This window comes from Scatophagus argus, chromosome 11 (assembly GCF_020382885.2).
Source record: "Scatophagus argus isolate fScaArg1 chromosome 11, fScaArg1.pri, whole genome shotgun sequence".
Taxonomy (NCBI): domain Eukaryota; kingdom Metazoa; phylum Chordata; class Actinopteri; family Scatophagidae; genus Scatophagus; species Scatophagus argus.
In genome coordinates, this window is record NC_058503.1 from 4,302,634 (window position 1) to 4,326,077 (window position 23,444).

A 23,444-nucleotide genomic window follows, 5' to 3' on the forward strand; every position below is an offset into this window, starting at 1 on the left:
TTAATCTGCAAAGTAGATCTGTAAAATAAATCTGATGAAGTAAATGGTGCTATGGTATAAAGCAGTATCTTAAGTGATGTACTTGGAGCAAATGAAGACTACACTATTTTTGTTTAAATCTCACATAGCCTAACTACATTTGATTTTTCTTCCTTTAAACGTCTGCTCAAAATGAAAGTGTTTGTACAATACATTACAATTAAACTTTGTTTCATCTATTCTTACTAAAGGTAAACTGGAGATACAGTGAGCATTATTTCCGATGTTTACCTTGTCGCATTTTCAGATTTTGCTAAAGCAAGCAGGACGTTATGGATCATGAGTTGAGTTTGACAGAGTAGATATCCCTTCTAGTCTGGATTACATAACCCGTTGCTTCCACGCTTTAGTAGTTGGGTTGAACCCCGCCGGGTACCAGCGCTGTAATCCCACAATGCAGAGCGCATGGCGCGTCATTGGAGAGGGACGATGATGGCGGCGGTCGGTGCACCAGAAGTGATCACACAGCTGGAAAGCGCTGCCAAAGTTTTAATGGTGAGAAATTCAGTGTTGTTTTGTAGCCACGAGGAGGGCGATACATTTATATTAACTTAGCTGTCTCGGATGGGGGTTGGTGGTTGGAGACTCCTGCTGTTGTTTGTTTCTTCTCGGTTTTTGTTGTGAAATGTGCTGAGTTTTTACCGGAGAAACGGTACGTGTGAGCGATGCGTGGCGCCTTGCTTTGCCTGTCTCCATCCCGCAAAAATCCGCTCACCATCGTAACATAGCCCCCTCTTCATTTTCCTCCTTCCTCCCATGAACCACAACCACCACCTTGAAATACAACCCCACGTCTGGACACTTTCCAATGTGGCTCAGTTATCTAGAAACTTCAGCGGTTCGTGTCCCTGTCCTTTCAGCCGTTCATGTTACATTAAGTTTTAGTGGACTCTGTGGAGTCATTTGGAGCATCTCGGTCTTGCTGGTTTCAAATATATAAGCTGTTGAGCCACTCGGTCTGTAGCTTTAGCTTATCCTGTACTTACTAAAATACTAATTTTCATCAGAAATTTGGCTCCTTTCCCTTCACAGCACCATTCAACCTCCTTTGGAATAAATAAGAATGAACACATCAGCTAAGAGCAAGTGGCTAACCATGTGCATGTCATGAGTATGTGTATTAGATGAACTAGCTAGCTAGCTAAAGCCTGTTCTTGCTTGCTGCCATTTTGCTTTCCCTTGATAAGGTTTTTAGTTAAACTAATCTTTATGTACAGTAATGCCATGTTTAAACACAGTACTGCCTATTTAATGAATTGTTTGCTTCATGTGAACATCACACCATGCCAGAGAAGTGCTACACCCTTACATTTAAGTTAGCAGGTGTCTTCTGTATGTATGGTTAATGTCTGGCATTGATTTACTACTTGTGAATCATAATATAGCTTTTAGTTTCTCTGATTAATCAATTGTAAAGTAATGATTAAATAAAAAGAATAAATTTGACTGTTTATTCAGTGGTAGATGAATATAACAATATAGTGGTTGTAATTTTGGCATTATGTCTGTTTGAGATTGATTGAATTCTGTCATCTACTGTAACAGAAGCCATTTGAACTTGAACTGTTTTATTCTGAATCTCTTCTCAGCTGTTGTACTCGTTCATACTCTTTAATATGACATATACATAGATTTCTTCTGAATTCAGTGCTTGGCAGCATGTTGAGATTTATCACAGATTTCAGGTATGTCCCTCAGCTTGCTGATCATGTTCATTAGCACAATCTTTATACCACCCTGTCCTGTATTCAAGTCAAATTGTATATTTAGTTGCATGTTTATATATTATTAATGTTTCTTAATAGCAGGGTAAGGAACGTAATCTTCTCCTTTACCCATCAGTGTTTTCTTTGCTCTGAGTTGGACTTGGTAGTAGCCTCCCTGTCAAGGTTCTCAGTGCACAAGAGCAGAAAAAACTAAAAAAAAAAAAAGAATAAAGTCCATACAAGCTTTGCAGTTTTGGAACATTTTGTATGAAATGTTATGGTTGACTCTCTGTTTTGAGTAAAATTACCCATTTAGGATATTTGCGCTATTAAGTAAATACTGTCCATACTATACTAAGCATCTGAACTTCTTTTAGTTCAGTTTTGATTTGTAATAAAATGATTACATTAGATATCCATGCTAGTACCCAACATCAGTGTGGTTTGTAGCAGTTATGGTCATTATGCCATTATATCTAAATAAACAATTTAACATTTCTCTTTCAGCTCAGAATAAAGTCCCCCTGGGATTAATGCATGCACATTGGATCAATAGAGTTGTATCATACCAAGTGATGTATTAATTGATTCTTATTGACCACTTGGAGGCAGTACAACAAGCTGTAAACACAACATTAACACACTATCAATAGTTAAATTTGATTGTGAGCTGTGAGGAAAGAGTTGATCTACACAACTCGTGGATGCAAAGCAAAATTTTCATTCATTTTGAGATGTTTCTCTGGGCACCCGATGAATTGTGTCCAGTAGTCACTATCCATTAAGCTCCACTTTGTTCTCCGTCATTAATCTATAAAGGGAAAGTCTGGATATAAGGTCAGAGGCAAAGCTCTGTTCATTCCTGTGAAAGATAATCATTGGTGCATGAAGCCAAAAGTTTGACTTGTCATGTATAAAATGACCTGGATCTTTCATATAACTTCTGCTTTGTGAGACCAATACAGCACGTGCACTCGAGACTTTCACAGGTGTCCAGATCAACGCTTCACTAACTTGAATTTATTCATGTAGCTCTTCTAGACTTTCAAAAACTTAATGGATCTGATTTTGATGGTAAAATGAGTCACTTTACTAGGGTTGTGACATTCAAAAAAGAAAGAAAAAAATATATGACAATATCCATTGTCACTGCAGGTATATGGGCAGTCTTTTTGCAGTTTGGCCACTACATCAGATTGGCTTTAAATCCCTGACGCTGTTCCTGTTGACTTGCCCGCACCAACTCACTCCTGAACAAAATATCTGTCTCTTAGCTGCTAAATGCTCCACTATGTTCACCCACTAGTCCCTTTGTCCTTTTTGTGGTGTCGGACAAGCGGTGTACAATGGGTTTACAAGACCATTTTGTTGAAAACAACTGCTTGTTGTGGCTAGAAGTGATGCCAGTGAGTGCAATGAGACAGAGCAAAAACAGTTGAGTTGTGGGTTGTAAAATCAAAATAGTTAGCTTTCGTTAGCTAGTTTCTGTCACTTTTTAACATTACACATATTAACTTTTTTGTAAATAAAATAATACAGGTTTATTCTGAACAAAGTAAATATTCCATGTTATAGTTGTTACGGATTTAGATTTTTTTGGTCAAAATTTTTAATTCTGTTATAAGTCACAGACTGTTGTGTATGTGCCTTCTCGTTATAGTAGGTGGTGTGTGCTTTTAAAAGGGTCTTTATTTCCTCTGGCAGCCCCAGAGCTGCTTTCACTGCAATTAGACCTGGAATGTCACTTTCTTGCTCAGCTGTATCATAGCGACACTCCTCAATAAAAGTGTGTGCTTGTGCATTTTGTGCTTTTCAGTTTTATTTGTAGCGTTGTTGGAGCTGTAATGCCTTTTTTGTTGTTATGAAGAGTTTTCTGTCATTGGTTGTTGTTTCTTCGTCTGTATAAAGGGGCTAAAATATTAACAGGGTGTGTGATTACAACAATTCTCTTTGTGGTATTGGTTTTATAATGAACTCTGACTCTTGACAGTCCACTCGTACTGTACAGTTTCTAATCTTAACAAACCACCTGTTGCACCTTCCTGCTGGGATCTCATGTTTGGATCTCACAAAATTGGAGAAGATCTCATCCTGTAGATGTCATTTTGGACTCAAGGAAATTGTGATGAGCATTTTTCACAATTTCTCTTGCATTGCATGGACTAAACAGTCAGTCAGAGAATAATCAGAGATTATTTTAATGAAAATAATCATTAGTGGCAAACATAGTGGTATCATAGGTATAATCTTGAATTAGATGTTCTGAGAAATGGAGGAACACAGTAGAAAAACCTAATCCTTGATTGTCATGCTAATTTTTTGTTCATTTGATAATTTGTTTACAGGCACCGCCGTCCATGGTCAGCACAGAGCAGAGGCAGCATGCTGAACACATATTCCTCTCCTTCAGGAAATCCAAATCCCCTTTTGCTATCTGCAAGCACATCTTAGGTAACTATTGATGTAATCATTTAGCCTGCACAGCTTCGATTAACCTTTATGTTTGTTTTTTTTTTTGTTTTTTATAAACATGAATTAAGTTAGCGAAGTCTGCTTTCATTTTACAGAATTGAGACCTTAGACATTGTATGTGTATTGCACATTTACAGTTGTTAAACGGGTGATTAATTTTCCCTTAACTTCCATTTAATATGAGTGTTTCCTTCTAATCTGGGCTTCAGCAACTGATGTTATGATCACGAACCTCCTATTGTGCTGCTTGGGTATGACTCAAAACATTTTTAATTTGAAAAACACCTGTAAAGAATAAAATTCTTCTTATGTGAACTTGTAGATATAAGTGAGGATAAGACTAAATATTAAAAATAGCTCTCTGTCTAATGCAATACAGTTAAAGAGGTCTTGCTGCAAGAAGAAATTGAGCTTTTATTTTATCATACTGTTCTCTTATTGGGTTTGCACTGTAAATGCATTGTGTACAAGTAAATGCACTGACTCACAAAGTAAAGCATGTCATTGTTATTCCAGCAGTTCATTTTAAACCATGACTTTTAAACTTTATTGTACTTTATCTTTTTCCCTCCTCGTATTTATTTTCTATCAACTCCCCCTTTTGCTCTATAGAGACCAGTAAGGTGGACTATGTGCTGTTCCAAGCAGCCACAGCCATCATGGAGGCGGTGGTGCGGGAGTGGATCCTGCTGGAAAAGACCAGCATCGAGTCGCTCCGGGCATTTCTCCTCACCTACGTCTTACAGAGACCAAAGTAAGAAAGAAGGAGCCATAATTAAACCTGTGTCAGTTTTGCATCCGTTTGTAAGTTGTACGATTTGCAAAAACGTCAGTGGTCCTTATCTCCTGTTACATAAGTCTAAAGCACAGACAATTGTACATCTTAAGTAATTAAAAATCCATTAATATCCTTTTAAATCCCACAGATGTATATGTTTTTTGATGACCTAAAAATATGTATGTATAAATTTGATGAGGGCATGTAGAATAAGCAGTAATTAAGTTATGTGGTAGATTGCAAACAATATTAATTTGAAGCTGTGTTTCTTTAGCTAACAAGATTCTTGAAATGTATTGCAGGATTTCTCAGAGGATAGCTTCATAGAAATTTATATTTCTTTTTTTTTTTTCATTAATTTGATCCAGTAATGCAAAATTCTGTTTCATATAAGCTTCACCCTTTAAGGCTATTGCTAGTGGGGGTGTTTTGCACGGCGCACTGCACTGAAAAACTTAAGTCCACGCCCACCTGCTGTGTGGGTCCCGCTCAGGGTCTCATCTTGGGTATAAATTGCATTGAGACCATATAATCAGCTCCCTTTTTTCTTCAGCGAGCTGTAAGCACTGTGAAATTCCAAACTGAAGAAAGAAGATATCCTCTGAGAATGTCTGGATTTGTCTTGCCTGCCAGACTGAGTACTTCTTACTGTGAGTTCTGTGGGTTTGGAGAATCCCAGCCTGGCTCTCACTTTGCTCAGGCGTATAAGCATTTGCTGCTGCACCTGACAGTGTGTGGCTGGTACAGGAGTCAGCGACGAAGGTACTGGACATTCTTGCCCCCTAATCCACGGATCTCAAAAATCTTGCCATTCAGCTGCCGTTGTCCCTGCTCATTACGCACCTCCTCCCTGGCAGAGTCCAGCTGGGAGCTCGTGCATAATGCAGCCTCCAGAGGCTTCCTCTCAGCCCTTTCAGTTCGAGCCCACACAGGGAAGGCGCTCCCAACACGTCTCAGAGCATCATGCAGAGTAGCGGCACGTATATTCAGTGGGCAGCTGGATGGACAAGTTGATCTGCAGAGATCACTGCAGGTCTCTCCCTCTGTGTCTGTTTAGCAGATCAATAATGGACAGGCTGTTCCACATACTGATGATCAAACAGGTGCTGGAATGTGTTCATCAGGTCAACTCGTTTACTTCCATAGACCTGAAGGATACATATTTCTGCATTTCCATCATGCTGAAACACAGGAAATCCCTTTTCCAGATGTGTGGGGATGGCTCTGGAGCTGTTACACAGGAAGGGGATTAGGACTGTGTGATGAGGCCAAAGTCCCATCACCATATAGCGCATTTTCTGGAAGTCTTTTTTTTTTTTTTTTTGTAAGTATTTTCTTCACAAAGAGAAGATACTATTTATTCATTTTTCATCCTCTATTTAGACCCTTTGGGCACAATTTTAATTAAGAAAAAAACACAACATTTAATCATTTAATTAGAGAGATTGCTCCCATTTTTGTTTTGGATCTCACTAAAGGGTTGACATCACTGAGAGCTGCTTCCTGCCTCTCATTCTGCACTGCTTGATGTAATACAGTGTGAAGAGTATGATTTGTGACACAACAAAATAAACCGTAGAGAATAACATGAAACTATAGATGTTTTTCTATCATCAAATGATAGATATCATCATATCACATAGCCCTAATGTATTATTTTATCCGGACGACTTGCTTTTGCTGGCTCTGCGCAGGGAACACCTCAGACAATGAAAGTAGCGTCACATCTGCAGGCTTTAGAATAAACTGGCAAAAGAGCTTTCTTCTCCCCGTCCCGATTGCAGTTTATCTGGAGTTAAACATGATCAGGGAGCAACTGCGGTTCTCACAGCAGAGAGTTTTGGAGGCTGACGGGCCTTTTACACTGCCGCTCCTCACAGTGTTATGACAGCTCTCTCTGTCAGCTGCTGGGTATGATGTCAGCGGCTCACATGGTGATTCCTTTGGGCCTCTTTCACATGAGACGGCTGCAGAGGTGCTTCATTCGCCTGCATGTCAACCTTGTGTGTCAGTGGAGAAGCATGATTTCCATCCCTCCCTCCATGGAATCCAATATAGCCTACTGGAAAAATCCTCACGTCCTGTTGGCAAGAGTACCTCTGGGCAGAGAAATGTCATACGTCTCAGTATTCACGCACACATCTTCCTCAGCTTGGAGGGGGACAGTGGCCATCTCACCTGTCTCTCCGCATAAATGCATTAGAATTGCCTCACTGTGGTCCAACGTCTTGCCTCGCTGCTGCAAAACCCACATGTGCTGATTTGCACAGACATTAAATCAACAGCATCTTATATAAATTTGCCAGGAAGGAGTGCGCTCAGTGAAATTGTTGTTAGTGAAAGTGCTGTTGTGGTGGGTGCACACACTTACAATTGCCAACGTACAATTGAATAATGTGAGTTGAACAGAGGGGGGGTATCATGTTATCCTCGCCAAGGCCATTGGAGCATCAGTTTCAAACTGGTCTCTCAGATTTGAGCCAGGTTTGGCAGAGCAAATTTGGACATATTTGCCACACGCAGAAAACAGCAAGTCTGCTTTGTGGTTCTCTCAGAGCATGTGGGACAGTCCCCCCCAGTGGCTTTGGACACGTGTGCGCATCATCTATGGAACAGAGTACTCCTAAACTCTTGTCTGGCTGTTAGCAGTTTTGATAACCGCAGAGCACACAAGCACAAAACTGTTGGCGTGGAGATGCTCTCTCTCAGGTGGACACTGATTAGGAGTTAGCAGTAATTGTGGATCCAGTCTCTGGATGGGAATGTTTGAATATTGTGACAAATGAAAAGCTTTCCAGTACTGATGAGTGGAGAGAAGCTTGGACATTACTACGTGTCTCCTGCCTCGCATGCTCTCATTTCTCCAACTGTTAGTGGGCAGGAATTTGGCTTTCAGCATGACTAAAACTTGCAAGCTGCTGGTTCATCCCATCTCAAGGGTTTGTGTGACAGATTGGTGTCTATCCATCCTCTGATGACGTGTTTTCTGAGGGGCATTCAGAGGCGAAGACTGGTACCATCCTTAAGAGTTTGCGGTGTGTCATTACACATGACACCTCGGTTGGGCAGGACATGTTTTGTGTTTCACTTTTTGTGGCTATGGTAACTGACTGACCAGTATGTGGTATCGGACTGACCATAGACTTCATTCTACTTTGCTTTTGTCCCACTAGTGAGAACCATAGAGGGGGAAGCATGTATGAAATGGGACATAAGTTATGCATTATACCTCCAGATATGATGTCCAAAATGACTTGGACAGGCATCAGAAAGTCTGTGGGTCCACATGCATAGAAAGTTGAGGCTAATGCTCATAATCAGCTGTTTGTTCTTGTGTCCACTGGTATAAACAGCAATTAACAAGAACACAGAGACTAGTTTGATATTTTGTGCAAGTTACAGAAACTGGAATCCACCAAACTCTCTGAGCTGGTGCAGAGACGGGTTACCTAATCTCTGGCTCAACAACAACCTAGAGGGATTCCTGTTTGCCTTTGTTGGATTAGGCAGTGTGATTTAAAAAATAAAAAATGAGTACAAAAATGCAGTAAAGTTAGCTTCCCCATGTGGTACAGGCTAAAGAAAATAAGGTGCAGCTGTGATTGCCCCCCTCAGACGCATTTCTGTTTTACTTTGTTGCTCTCACTGTTGTCAGTCCCTGCTGATGGTCAGCGTTCAGTTATCCTCATATGTGTTGTGCTTGCACTTACGTTTCTCTAGTTCAGAGCCTTAACTCTCCTTGTTTTCTTCAGTCTCCAGAAGTACGTCCGTGAGCAGATCCTGTTGGCTGTGGCAGTTATCGTGAAGAGGGGCTCTCTAGACAAAAGTATCAACTGTAAAAGCATCTTTCACGAGGTTGGACAGCTCATCAGCAGCGGCAACCCCACAGTGGTGAGAAAGACATGCAGATGTATCAGTACATGATAGATTTTAATCGATTAATCTTAATATTATAATAATAATTTTGAGCTTCTACTGCACAAAGACTGTCAGGATTACATGTACACAGATAGGCATCAGTTATTTCCTTCCATCCCCTAGCCCACTGGTAAAACATGTTAGTTTCACTTCATTTTGACTCATTTTTGGCATTAAATTAGTAAACAGGTTAGATTTCCAAAATATGCCATAGGCTCATAATGAAAAATATTTAGATGTAAATACAACTTCCATGTCAACTGCTTTTTTGCTTTCCTAAAGCTTTAGCGAGGTCTGAGAAAGCTGGTTAAGTCAAACAAACCAACCACATTCATAGGTTTAAGGTAGAAAGTGAGTGGAAGATGTACTGTGTATGACTGAATATTCTGATTAAACATTATTATGTGAAGGCAGCCATATTGGCATGGCTGTACAAGTGCTCCTCTCAATCCAGTAGGTGGCACTATTTTATTTGGTTCCCTAACCAAACTCTTAACCAGAAAAGTGCTAATGTGTGCGATAGGGGGCTGGAAACCGTAGATTCGTTCTAATCAGGCGGCAGTAGGTGATTTCACAAGGAAATGACCAGTGAAGTCACCAAATGTAGTGTGTGTTTGGGTTGAAATAATCTACAATCATCACCTCATCTTCAGAATCTAGAAGGCAAGATCCATTTGCAATTAGAAACTTTATGAAACATGTCCTTCCATAATGCTATTCCTTTATGTTTGAAAAAAATGTCCTTATTAAAATTTAGTACATTAAATGACATAGCTGGTATTGACAGGAAGATGCCCTTTAGTCAGCAGAAAAATACTGGCGAATCAGCTGTAGTCGTCTGCCTGATGGGAAAAGTAATAGTGCTAAAACTAGTGTCTGACATAAGCTGGTCTCAGCTCACGTTTTGTTTTGGACAGCGAATCAAAATGGGCAATTTGAGGGTGTTGCTCTAGGCTCAAGAAAATCTCGCTGACCTTTTTCTATTATTTATCCATACGGAATTAGTCATTAGTTACCCTAAATGTACCCTGCAAATCTAATCAGATACAAACGTAACTGCTGTTGTATGAAGATTTCAGTTAAATTTTATCTTTCATGAAAGATGAAAGTGACATATTTTGTCATTGGAGGGAACTCACTCCAACGAAATTTGTGCTCTGCATTTAACCCACCCAAGTGACGTGCACACACACGCACATCAAACCCGGGGCAGTGGGCGACCTCGTGCAGCGCCCGGGGAGCAGTGGGGGTTAGGTACCTTGCTCAAGGGTACCTCAGCCATGGACACCGGTACGGGGAATCGAACCAGCGATCCACCGGTTGCGGGTCCGACACCCTAACCACTGATCCACGACTGCCCCATCCTTTTAGGACCAGCTGTATTCTTGAAAGACTTCTAGTTTTATAGAAATGGATTTTCTGATCAGCTAATAACCCATAATATATGTACCTTCTCACTAGTGATCATTTATCCATCTGTCCAAAGGGTTGTGTTTTTCCAAATAGATAGGTACATGTACTTTATTGATCCCAAGCTGGGAAATTACAGTATAGCGGCCGTTTGTGCACCAGAACAGAAAAATCCAATGTGTGCAGTGTAAGAATATATGTTTGCAGCCTGTGCACTCAGAATATCTTCTGTATTTTGGAACATCATTACCAAGTAATTCTCAGTAAACATAAAGCAAAATGTTGTTCTGAAGATTTCCACATCTTGTTATAATGTTCTGCAGCTGTGAGCGGCTGGTTTGTTTTCTCTGTGTCAACAGCACACTCAAAAAATCAAACTACACACTTGCTTTTTCCAGTAAACTGATTAAATATTGTTGTTTTTTAAGGTGACACACACTTATTCAGAACTTGCTTGGAATTAGTACTCTATATATTATGGAACTGGGACAATGCCAGTCTTTTCATACTCTGCCTCTTGACTAATGATGAAGTTTGACCTCAGTGTAACTCTTTGTATAACATTTGGCCTGTGCGATCTCACACCCCTCTGTGCTACAGCAAACACTGGCCTGCTCCATCCTGACCGCTCTGCTCAGCGAGTTCTCCAGCTCCAGCAAGACCAGCAGCATCGGCCTCAGCATGGAGTTTCATGGCAGCTGCAAGCGTCTCTTCCAGGTGTGTTCTCCACCTCACCATCTATTTTGTGTTTTCATGTGCTATCCAGAGTTGTTAAAGGAGGGACAGGGATTGTTGTTCTCCCTTCTTTTTCCCTGATTTAGTCACAGCCAGCCCTTCTATGCTTCACTTTTAATACCTGAATTCGTTTTCCTCTTCTTCCGTCCTTTCCTTGCTCCCAGGAGGAAGGCCTGCGTCAGATCTTTATGTTGACCATGGAGGTCCTGCAGGAGTTCAGTCGCAGAGAAAACCTAAACGCCCAAATGTCATCTGTTTTCCAACGCTACTTGACTCTGGCTAACCAGGTCCTCAGCTGGAACTTCCTGCCACCCAATCATATCCTTTCTTTGACAGTGGCTTCTTAAAAATGGTGGTATTTTACAGGGGAATTTCATCTAGATTTTATTTTGCAGTTTATTTTCTGAAATCTGGTACATTGTTGTACTCAATTTTCAAACAATAGCACTTTAGTTTTCAGGTTAGTGTAGCTATATTACCCAAACATATCATCAGTCAGCTTAAAGAAAGTTAATACGATGTAAACATTCAAACAAGTTCAGTGTCCACAGTATTAGACCTCCTTCACCATTTAACTGTGAAGTGATATAATTCAATGTGCAGCAAAGAATTATAGTAAACATTTTGCTCACAATGTCGCTAACATCTCATTTTCAATGATACGACTGAAACGCAGATTTTTGTAATTGACATGCTGACATGTAAAGCATCTTCCGTTGTTGATAGCCAAAAGTACGAAAATTAGAGCCTGGTTGTAAAAAGGTGTAGGTAGAGTTGGTAAAAATAGAAGTTGGTCTTCTTGTCAGTTGTAGGTCAAAAGAAGAAAGCCATGTTCCAAATGGTCATACTTTGTGTGTTTGTCTTCTTTGAAAATACTTATTTGTATGAATATAGCAGAGTTTTTTGTGTACATGGGTGTGCATAGTCCTTATAATGGCTAATGGTGTGTGTGTGTGTGTCTACAAATATGTTATCCACAGGAATGCATATCTGTCCATCAGTTTTACTTTACTGTTCATCTTGCGCATACGTTCTTTTTATCTTTGCAGTTGCCGGCATTGTTGAGTGAACTTAGTGTGTGTGTGTGCGCGCGCGTGCGTTCGTGTGCGCATGCATGTGCACACCCAGGCCAGGCTCATTACAGCCTAAATCCCTACCATCCTGGCATCCTCTGTGGCTGTCTGAGAGGATCTGAAGTGGCGCTTGCTGCCAGCCAGGGCCATGTATCACTTTCAAAGAGGTGTCTGTGTGTCCATCTCCGTATCATTCCAGCAGCACACCACCCCTGCCTTGGCTTGTTGAGGCTCCCCTTGGTATGCTTGGCACGCTTAGTTTGATATGTGTGTGTTCTCGAAGACAGACTTTTCAGTCGTGTGTGTGTGTCTAAGCTGTTGCAGTCGACTTTAATACAACATTTGCTTTTGTTTTATTGTTGGCGGTGTATGTGAAGCCGCTAAAGCAATTACTGTACATGCAGAGGGCTTTTCAGTTTGACGCTCAGGAGGACACTTTGAGGCTGAATAATAACTTAAATATCTTCTATTGAGTTACTAAAGGATTTCTTTATTATTGATAAGTTTGCTTGCATTGCACATGTGAACAGATGATTATGACTGTATAAACCAAAGAATGATAGAAATTTGTCAGTCACCAGAGATTTTGTTTTTCTGTTTATGTTGTACCAATGTGACTTTCCCTTTAATTTCTCAGTGTATCAGGACATTGTTGGCAATGTGGAAACACAGAGAGCAAGACTGCTTTATGGCAGTTTTGAACAAGAGGATTTTTGCATTAATATAATGATATGCCTGGATTTGTTGGGTATTTAGTCTAGTTGGTTAACCAAAAGCAGATATTCCCCTAAGGTTGTTTATACCTACTTATGGCATTTCAGTTGAATTCCCAATATTGTACAACACCACCATTTTACTATACATTAGCATATATTGACATTGTAATCATAAAATGAAATATAGTGTGATAGAAGCTTTTGTCACCACCATCCACACCAATTTCTAGTCTATCTTTAGTGTATTTAGAAGAAGTTAGAATAAACTTGCAAGTGCAAATTCAACTCCCTTAACAGTAATTTTCTTTTAAGTACTTTAAACATTTGCATTTACATCTGATTTACTGTATACATTAAATGTAATCCCAGGTTTCTTTTACGTGTGACCATTTGCACCTGGAAGATACTCTTACAAAATCAGTAAGTACATTTAGATAACTGTGACCCAGAGAAGCTGAATACTGAATCAATAAAATGAGTTTTCTTCAAGGTACTACTTAAATAGAGCTATAGTTCTCTGGTTTCTTGGTGTTGAGTAGTAACAAATGTTGAATGGACTGTCTCAGGCCATAGAAAAAACATATGAATTGTCATTGTCATGTGCCATTCTCCTTGAAATTCCGTGTGCATGTGAGTGTAAGTACAGTCTACAAGTATCTGGGCTGCTGCTGAAAAGGAGAACAGATTGATGAAGGCCATTGGGAGGCCTGAATGAGTGTGTCCGCCTGTCTGCAAGTGTCACGGCACGCCTGTGCCTGTGTGATGCGTTGCAAATGTGCACTGCGCCAGCATGGGTATCAGGGGGCCTCTCCTTAATTGCGTGCCTGACAGCCGCAGCCTTTCACACACACAAATACACGCACTCCTCGACCAGCTCAAAGACCCTTTTTAAAAAGCCTTCCTCCCTTATACAAACCGAGCGGCATGCGTGTCATTTGTCCTCGCCGCCGTCTGAACCCCGGCCCAGCTCTGGTGTCATCTGGTGGAGGCACGCTCCCCGGGAGTCGGTGCGACACCATGTCACTCCACACTGGGCTTGACTCTGTCCAGGGTCGTGGTCAGGCCTCGGGGCTGCAGCGGCAGTCAGGTGCTCTAAATGGCTGTCTGAGCTGACAGATAGATCACCATCCGTCCCTGCTGCCTCCAGTCAGCTGGATCAGTCCACATATCTGGATGCTCGCTATGTTGTTTAGATGAGTTTGGTATGTGAGGGAATCTCTAGATTCGTCTCTGTCGATTGTGTTGCCGTGTAATAGCCAGTGGCCCTTTGTTCTGTAACAGTTTCCTTTTTCATTTTGTCCCATCTGTTCTTTTCTTCACTAGAGAGGAATGTGTAGATTTCATGGTGTGTCAGCTCTCTAAAACTCAAGTTGTTTCAAATTAAAGCATGGCCTTCCCCGCCTCTTTCACTGAGGCACTATAATTTGTCTGTCTCCTCCTTGACTTGTCATATACTTTACCCTAAGAGAGAAAGAGACATGCTTTTGGATTTTTTTGTTTCTTATTTTTAGTTAGTTGTAATAAAAGTGGCATTAACTTCTCCGAGTAACAATTACCCCCAGCATCCATGTAAGGAGATATTCTTGTGCTGAAGAGACGACTGTCAGCCTAACACTTGTCTCGGCCTGGCTCAGTATTCTCATTAGCTTTTCAGAGGTCAGTTTATAGGCATTTTGGCCCTCAGGTTAAGGTTAGGATTTGGAGCGTGTAAGCTGATGCTGGATGTTTGCCTTGGCCCTGACCTGTATGGAGAATCTTCAGCTACTTCTAAACACAAGTTGGAGAGTATATAAAGATTCAGCAGGCGCATGTATTTTCTAAGTTATGCGAGATTTAAAGTAGATGCTTCTGTTTGAGTGAATGTTCCGTTTTAAAAATGTTTTTCTTTATTATATTTGGAAAGAGTACAGCTCAAATGAGCTCTCCAGAAGATATGTACAACTTTTTTCTGTGTGGATGTTGAAGACTGCTGTGATTTAAAATAGTCATCTATCTCTGTTGTGTTGTTGCTGTGATTCCAACAGTACAGTGGCATAATTGATATGTCACTGGTTTAATTCAGTAGTGGGAGAATTAATGACAACTGCTGTTTAAACAGATGGGGGCCAAACAGTAGAAGGCACTAGGAAAGTAAACGGAGGGTGTGGGTCACCGAGGAGGTATTTCTGGACTGTTATTTCACATGGCAAGGCTGTAGGAGAGACTTAAGGCGGGATATATCACTTAAACCCAACCACGCGCCTTAGCATAGTGCTGCGCTCTTCACAGGGCCGCTGGCAGATGCTCAGCCAGTCTTCGTGGTTCATACTCAGTCAGGATCAGCCATAATGAATAGAGGATACAGGAAAAGCTCGCTAATCCACAACCATCGGGCACGAAGGTTCTCGTTCTTCAGTTGTGTGAAATGTGATGTGTTCCAGATATCAGTATGTTTCCAATTAATTTTTGTGGATTCTCAAACTATATATCGAGAGATTTTTCAAACTTGTCAGGAAGGAAAAAGAAAAGAACTATAGGAATCACTTTGCTCCTGACTGAAATAATGCAAAAACTATTTTATGGATTGCTGTTAAGGTTTCTGCAGGAATTCATCTACCCCAAATGAGGAATCCTACAGTCTTTGTAATCCCCCAACTTCTCTTCTAGTGCCATCGTGATGTGCACATCTTTTCTTTTAAGCGTAAAGTCATGACAGTGATTTCATGGATTCTCATGGAATTTGGTACAGACATCCATGATGTCCAGAATAGGAAGTTACTAATTCCCTGGGTTGTGCTTTGATCACAGTCGCCAGATCTAATGTTTAACTTATCTAGTTTTGGTGATTATCTAATTTTCCATAAAACACTGTCATCAAGTCCAAATTTAAATTTGCCCAGTACTCAGCTAATCAGAAATGTTAGCATGCTGAAAGGCTAAATTAAGATGGTGAACATGGTAAACCGTTATACCTGGTAAACAGTAGCATTTTTGCATTTCCATTGTGTTCATGTTAGCATACTGGCATTAGCATGTAGCTCAGAGCTGTGTAGCATCACAGAACTACTAGCTTGCCTGCTGACTTTTAGTCTTGATAAAAAGATTGTGACAAAGTGAAAGGAAATCAAATCTGTGAAGATGCTGACCAAGTTGCCTAAAAATTCTGCTAGAATTTAATTAAAAGCTAGGCTATTGTTGTTAGAATGAGGTATTACAATAAACAGACCCACAATGATGACGAAATGTAATGTTGGCATTGACATATTTTGTTGTTTGGTTTTGTGGTTCACATAATTCAGCCTCTCTTGTATATTCAGAGAGACTCAGCCCACATTTGCTGTTTTGTAGTCGTGCGGTTAGTTTATGCATAGTGATGCACACTGAATTATAGCCCACGAAGGAAAGAATGATGGTTTTTTTTTTTCCATTGCAACTATGTTCTCTCATGCTTTGAAGTGTAGAAAAAACACACTGATGCACACTACCTGGGCAAAGGTTCACATGCCAAACCATAAATCCTGGATGCCCAGGTGTCTGTCAATGTGAAACTGAAAAAAGTCTGCTTGTTTTGGTCACATAAAAAGAATCAGGGCAGGAAATTTAAACTTGAAATACTGGTTGTTCCTCTGCCAAAGTAACTGGTGGATCAGACAATAAGCAGTTTTATTGGCCTTTGACCGGCGGTTGGTGTTAATTAAGGCATTACAATCTGTGTTTATGTGTCTGTCTGGCTGCAAATTTGGCAACTGCATGTGAGAACTGAGGGTGTGTGAATCTCTTCACTTGCATTTGATTTAAACTCTTGTGGTCAGTGGTTTCCTGTATATTAGCTCAACAAACATGTTTGTGTATGCCTGTGTGTCCTTTTAATCTGTCAGTCCGTCTTATCTTTCCAGTGGAAAATTGACGTGTCACGTTAGTTATTCTTGAGCCTGCTGGAAGGGTTGAGATAGTAGCAGGTGATGCCTTTTAAAAACCCACCAAACCACAGCCACATGTCCTAGTCACTCCGTGTACATTACTCATCCTGGAAGCATGTACACTGCACACACACACACACAGTCCATCTTTTTTCCTTTTCTTTTTTTTAAGCAGAGTGGACAGCATGTTTGAAGTTTTAAATTCACTTCTCAACCCAGCAAGGAGATTTTCATCGTATAATTCAAGAGCTTGAATTAAGTGAACACTTAACAGTCAGGAGGAGTCATTTAAATAAAGTAAAGTACTTAAATGTTTCTGATAGTCAGAATAGGAAGTGAAGGAAACAGGATTTCTTTGCTAGGTTAACAATATTGCATGTATTGTATATTTAATGGAAACCAAGTGAACATATGAGAGATAATAACAGGTGAAATAATTTCACAGAAGTGCATGAGGACCATGTTATTATCTATATGTGTTTGTCCATTCAACCTTTAGTTTAAGATATTTTGAAAGATGACATTTGTCTTATATCCATGATGATGAAACTTTCCCCTAATGCAGAGAGTTTTGGTCTTTTTGGTGCCCGTCGGATCCATTTTACATCTCTGTCCAGCTGTGTAAAATAGACAAAGTGGCTGTGTAGTTATCATTCCTGAGGTCTCTTGTGAGATTTGTCTCAGTCATATGATCTTTAGGAGGGTTTGAACAAACCCCGTCACCGAGGTGGTCCCTCCCTGCGGAGATGGCCTCGTCTGCAGGCTTCGGGTCAGTCTCACTTCTGCACTCGCTCCTCATTTCTTCCGTTGTTTCTCCCTCGATCGTCTTTTTTTTCCTGCCTTATATCTCTTTTAATTTTGTGAAAAGGCATCAAGTCAGAAAAATTATAGCATAAGAAGGAAACATAAATCATGTTTAAAATGAAATAAAAATAAATATGAACTTAGTCATATTGCATCACCCTCTTTACTTATTCTGATCTCTTTATCATTCCTTCTTGCTTCAGAAAGGTTCAGTTAGAGGTCTTCTGCCTCACCACAACTATTTTTAACTAGGCCTGAAAGCTAAGTATTGGACAGACACGCACACACACACACACACACACACACACACACACACACACACACACACACACACACACACACACAACACACAATCCCACAGACCCATAGACAGGTGCCAACTTTTGTGCCGAAAAGCGTAGTGTGTTGTGGTGGGGTGTGTGCATGGGGAGTGACTGAGCTGGTGTCGCAGGAATGCATGACCTCGCCGGCCTCTGCCGCTGTTTGGCTTTGATCAAACATTCCTCTGGAAGTTTCCTTCTTCTGCTGTCACAGAGCCACAGGCCAGTTATACAGTTTGTGTGTGTGTGTGTGTGTGTTTTTATGCGTTGTGTGTGTGTGCGGATATTGTCAGATATTCTGGATAAGAGATAATAAAATAATCGGTCTGATCTTCCGGTAGTCTTAACTAACTTACAAACTCACACTACAGCTAAACATTGTTGAAACAGAGGTTAATTTCACTTTTGTTCAGGTTTCCAAAATTTCCGAACATCGAAATATTTTTCTGAGAAACAGCTCAGATACCAAACACTGCTGTTTATGAAATGATTCAGGATATATCATTTTTGGCATATTCTTTTTGACATATACTCAAACAGTATATAGACAATATATTTAATGTTTTACCTCGTCAACTTCATTGATTTTTGTAAATATATTTTTCTTGTGATTTTGATGCCAGCAGCACGTTTCATGCGTTTCATAAGTTGGGACAGGAGCAATAAAGAACAGTGACAGCTGTGTACTGCTCACAAAACACCTGTATGGAACATTCCACAGGTAAACAGCTTCATTGGTAACAGGTGATAGTATCATGATTTCGAGGTGCATCCTCCAAACGTCCATTTAATCACAAGGAAGGATGGAGTGAGGTTCAAGCACATGATCGTATATAAGGATATTAATACGTGGGCTCAGGAACATTTTTGTAAAACTGTTGTCAGTAAATAGTTGGTTTGGTAGTAATGTTTTACAATATGTCCTAATTTTTGGAATCAAGGTGGTATTTCTATTTGATTTAAAGGCACAGCCAAAAATAAAACATGGGACTTTGGGTTTAAATCAGAGCTGAAATAATGAATTAGTTTGGATTAGTTGATAAACTTTGGCAACTTTTTTCTCACCAGATATTCTCAGATTCCAAATTGTGAAGTTGTGATGGTTTACTTTGTGAACTGAATATACATTTCTGTCAAACTAAACAAGATGTTTAAAGGTGTCATCTTTGGCTTCAGGAAACTGTGACGGACGTTGCTGACTATTTTCTGACATTGTGTAGACCAAATGATTAATTAGTAAAATAATTTTCTGATTAAATTGACAGTGACTCACAGTGCAATGAACAGGCTGTTAATGAGTTTAAAAAGAGAATGAATGAGTTGTGTCTCAGTCTTTTAAAATGTCCTGATGTTGTTTTTTGTGGCGGTTGAGTATTGCAGAGGGGCTCACAAGAGACAGAAAGAGTTTTGACTGTTTGTTGTGTGGTGAAGTAAGAGTAAAGAGAGATTGTATGTTTACATTTCCCAAAAACAAAGTAAAGAAGGTGACAGAGGGATAAAAAAAAAAAAAACACAAAAGAATAAGTATAAGCTCATTTTTTTCCTCTAAATTTCTTTTCAGTCTGTAGGTTGACAAATCAGCTGACTTATTGCAGGGATAAGGAAGAAAATTCCTTTTGGAGAGAGGAAGGGGCTTTTAGGGTAGACAGGAAAAGCGTTGAAATCTTGATTGGTGTGTGAAGCAAGACTGTTTGTAAGATGCTTTGATTGAGTAAAGCGTGTGTGTGTCTGTCTGTTGTAAGGCATGCTGTGGGTGCGTAAAACAGAGATTGTTCTTAGTGAGCTCAGGAAAAGGCATGTTGTGGGTGCGTTTAGGAGACTCAAGTAAGGACGGGAAGTGTTGTGGTTTCGTGAGGAGAAATTGTGTGTTGTGGTCTTGAATAAGGAGAGAGTGTGTGTGTGTGTGTGGTGGGTTGTGGGGGCCTGGAGAAAGAAAGAGTTGTTTGGGAGAAAGGGGGAAAGGGCTGTTTAGACAGACGTTACATGAAAACATTTTTATAGTTTTCAGAACAGAGTGCGATTGTGTTGAGGATTTAGACAAAGTTTTAAATCAGGCAAAAGAGTAATATGTGTGGGCTAGGAGAGATAGCATCTTATTAGGACAGAGATATTTAGGAAGTGGTCCAAAAGAGCAAAGTCTGTAATAGAATAAGTGTATGTTTTAAGTGAAGAGTTTGTGTCATAGGGCAAAGACGCACACTTAAAGCTTTGGTCCTTGGAAAGCAGTCAGGAGGAGAGACAAAGTGATTGGCTGAGGAGGGAGAGTGGGTGTTTCAGGGCAGCAAGGAGTCTCCAGGACGTCTTGTAGAGGAGTGGACACAGAGGCAGAGCTATCGCAGAGTCTGGATTGGCTGCAGTGAGAGTGTGTGTTGTGTCCAGAGATCTTGAGGAAGCAGAGGAGAGAAATCTGAGTGTGCACAGCGAGGGACTGCCAGTAGGAAGAGAGGTGAAGAAGAGGACAAGAAGGGAAGAGGTTGTCAGGCGAGTCAGAGATCGGAACAAGGCAGAGAGCTGGGGATAAAAGGCAAAACAGTGGAAGGAGGTGAGGAAATGTGAACAAGAGGGTGAGAAACGAGGCGAGAATTTTATTTTTGGGTGAGAACTGTGGCAGATGAAGGGCTGACAAGGGAAAAAGAAAAAGAAGGAAGGGAAGACAACAAAGGACTCACAGAGGCGTGTGTGAGAAAATATCTAAAAAAAAATCAAAACACACAAACCTTTGTTGCATAAAGAGTAACAGGGTTAATGAGAGGGAGAGTTAGCTGTCAAGTGCCTAACAAGTTTCTGCTGCCAGCCACACCAAATCAAAGACTCAACACACAGAGACCAAAATAATCCACTGAGAGAGTCTAGTGACAGGAGCTGGTGTTTTTGAGTGTGCCGCTCCTCCTCCTCCTCCTCCTCCTCCTTCTCCTTCATGCTGTTGTTGGCCTTAACTGTCGGCGGATCACTGGGGCGCCACTACATCGCCATGTTTGAGGCCACACAGAACGTCACGCTCAAGCCTACGGAGTCCTGGAGGGAAGCGCTACTGGACACCCGTGTCATGGACCTCTTCTTCGCCGTGAGTATCCTGTCCATCATGGATGTGTTTCTCCTTCTCTGAGTATCTCCAGGTTCTGAAAAGTTTGAAAAATGTCTTTGTTTGCTTATATGAGAATTGTTAAAATTGTTGTCATATTTTGACTGATTGTTTCTCATTATTTAAAGTGTGACATTGTCCTTGTCATGACTGGTGAAATCTGACTTCCATTTCACTATAAACATTTTACAAAGGAAGAATAACATTAATTGAACTTGATGAAACCTGCTCTTTGTTCTAGTGGGTAGTCTCTGTCATTCTCTCTTCCATCCATCCTTATCATTCTGTCAGGGTTTTTCATCCACAGTGAAGATCTTTGTGTCTCATAGGGTTCCAGTTTTCTTGTGTCCTGCTTTACCCTTTCTTCATTTTTTCCCCCCTGACCTCTAGATGGTGGTTTTTTAAGATAAACAAAGAGAGACAGTTTTCATTTTCACGTTGGGCAGTGAAATCTCACTTGACCTCGTCTTTCTTGGCGCACACTGAAGTTTTTGCTAGTTTTGTGGGATTTTTTTGGGCACACCATTAAGTAGATTTATGGGTGCTTTGCAGTGGGGTCGTATTATTGTGTTACTGTCCAGAGGACCGCCCTGTGAAGTAAATGTGTATTTTTGTGCAATGACTTATGTGTTTAAAGAGGCTGCCCACGCTGGCTAAGCAAACGGTGTGGAAGAGAAGTGTGGAACAAACCGGTCAGCTCCTCTTCCATTCAGCATCCATCCAAAACCGTCTGGCTGCCCATCGGCAGATACTGCTCCACTTCTCTGCTTTCAGCTGTCTACTGACATGACCTGTCTGGCTATCCTGTTACTGCTACACTACACTAACATTATCTTTTCTGTGGGTTGTTGAACTGAATGTGGCCTTACCTTAGCTTACTACAAGCTGCACACATACACATTGCCTAATACTGGTCCTCTCACTTAGCCCTTTGTGCCCTGACACACTAAACGTGGGATACCAACGGATGGCAAATGTAGGATAGCTAGTTGTATGATTCATCATGATGAAAGAATGAAAGTGACTGGCTGTTCAGCTTAGTGAATCAGCAGTGTGTGCTGTTCCACAAGGAAAACGCAAATTATACGCTCAATTTACATTCAGAGTGTATAAAGAGACTTGATATTTCCCCTGATGTCGGTGGTCAGCTTGTTCTTTGGTCAAGTGCAATTATGAGCAGAACATAAGAACCAGTGACATTTTGCAGTTACTATTGTTACATGAAGGTTTTTTTTGGAGTTGTCCTCCATACAACACAGTCATTGTCTGTTGACGTAATTTTTTTTTTGTTCAGTCACAGAGGCAGAAACTTGCTGGCTGAGTTTATGTTTGTTTTCCAATTTTGGATCATTTTATAAGGAAGTAGTTGTAACTGATGGGCTTCAAGGTTTCTTTCGCTTTTGAAAAAGAACCTTGGAAAGCCTGTTTCAGCCTCTTTATCTCAAAGTATTTTAACTTGTAGTGCTTGGTGATGAAGAGTGTAACAAATGTTTATCAGTTTTATCAGTTTTCCTGCATTCTCATTCTCTCCTCATGACTTTCATGTAATGTTATTGTGCACGTCATTGAGATGAACAGTGAGATTTGATTCAACATGTGATTTTCATGTTGTCATAGCCTATTGTTATATTAATTCTAAAGTTAAATGTATACTGGACCCCATTTTCCACAGTTAGCATCTCAGAGTTTATCTAACAGATAAAGCATAAAAAGATGAAAATAACCTCTCCTTGTGCTTTTATTCATCACATTTTCTTTTAATCTAATATTCAGCACTGGGGAAACAAAACATCTTGTAAATAGTCTCGTGTTTGTGTTTCTGTTTTAGGGCTCATTTATCGTTGGTCTGTTGAAAGTTTCCTCTGTGGTTACGAATTATATCTTCATGCATCTGGTTTAAAGTGAAAATAAACAAAACTGTAATAGTACACAAACATTTAGTTGCTACTAAATCTGGAAAAGTGTTATTTTGATGACATTTTTTCTTTACAAAAAACTTGTGTTTTGTTGTACCATGTGCACATAATTATTTGTAGTGTTTCTCCCTTGAAGTAGTTGATAATCACCATTCGCTAACACTGAACAGTCCTGAAACAGGGTATAGTCAGATTTGTTATGACTTTGTCAACAAAGCTGTCACAACTGTCTTCAAGCGATGAATGCAGTGCGAGGTTTGTTATACCGAGCACACAGACCTGATCAAGGATTTGATCAGCCAGTTGCAGCAGTTTGACATGGATAAAAATGTTTGGCATTTTTCAGTCGGTTCTCTTTGCTACTGGAATCTTCAGGATGTGTTTTGTGTTGGTTTCAGTTTTCAGGCCTCCAGTCTCATCTCTCACTCTGGTATTTCTAGTAGCTCAACTGTTTGTTATTGTAAGGCTGCTGCGGGTCTGTCAGCTGTCTGTGTGTGAGTGTGTGAGACAGTTACAGCATCCTCCTGCTTGTGTCGTATGCATTTGTGTGTGTTGGTTAGTGCATATCTGTCTCTG

The 23,444-nt window shown here is 40.4% G+C and overlaps 1 protein-coding gene across 1 annotated transcript in view; it reads left to right on the plus strand.

Annotated features, from left to right (window-relative positions):
* The first annotated feature begins 380 nt into the window (after nucleotides 1-380).
* xpo4 (exportin 4) overlaps nucleotides 381-23,444 on the plus strand; it is a 55,050-nt gene continuing 31,986 nt past the window's right edge. The window contains exons 1-7 of the mRNA XM_046404714.1: nucleotides 381-534; nucleotides 4,091-4,196; nucleotides 4,830-4,971; nucleotides 8,748-8,886; nucleotides 10,924-11,040; nucleotides 11,223-11,376; nucleotides 20,822-20,934. Of these exons, the coding sequence (XP_046260670.1) occupies nucleotides 445-534; nucleotides 4,091-4,196; nucleotides 4,830-4,971; nucleotides 8,748-8,886; nucleotides 10,924-11,040; nucleotides 11,223-11,376; nucleotides 20,822-20,934 (861 nt within the window). The 5' untranslated portion in view covers nucleotides 381-444. The remainder of the gene's footprint in view (nucleotides 535-4,090; nucleotides 4,197-4,829; nucleotides 4,972-8,747; nucleotides 8,887-10,923; nucleotides 11,041-11,222; nucleotides 11,377-20,821; nucleotides 20,935-23,444) is intronic.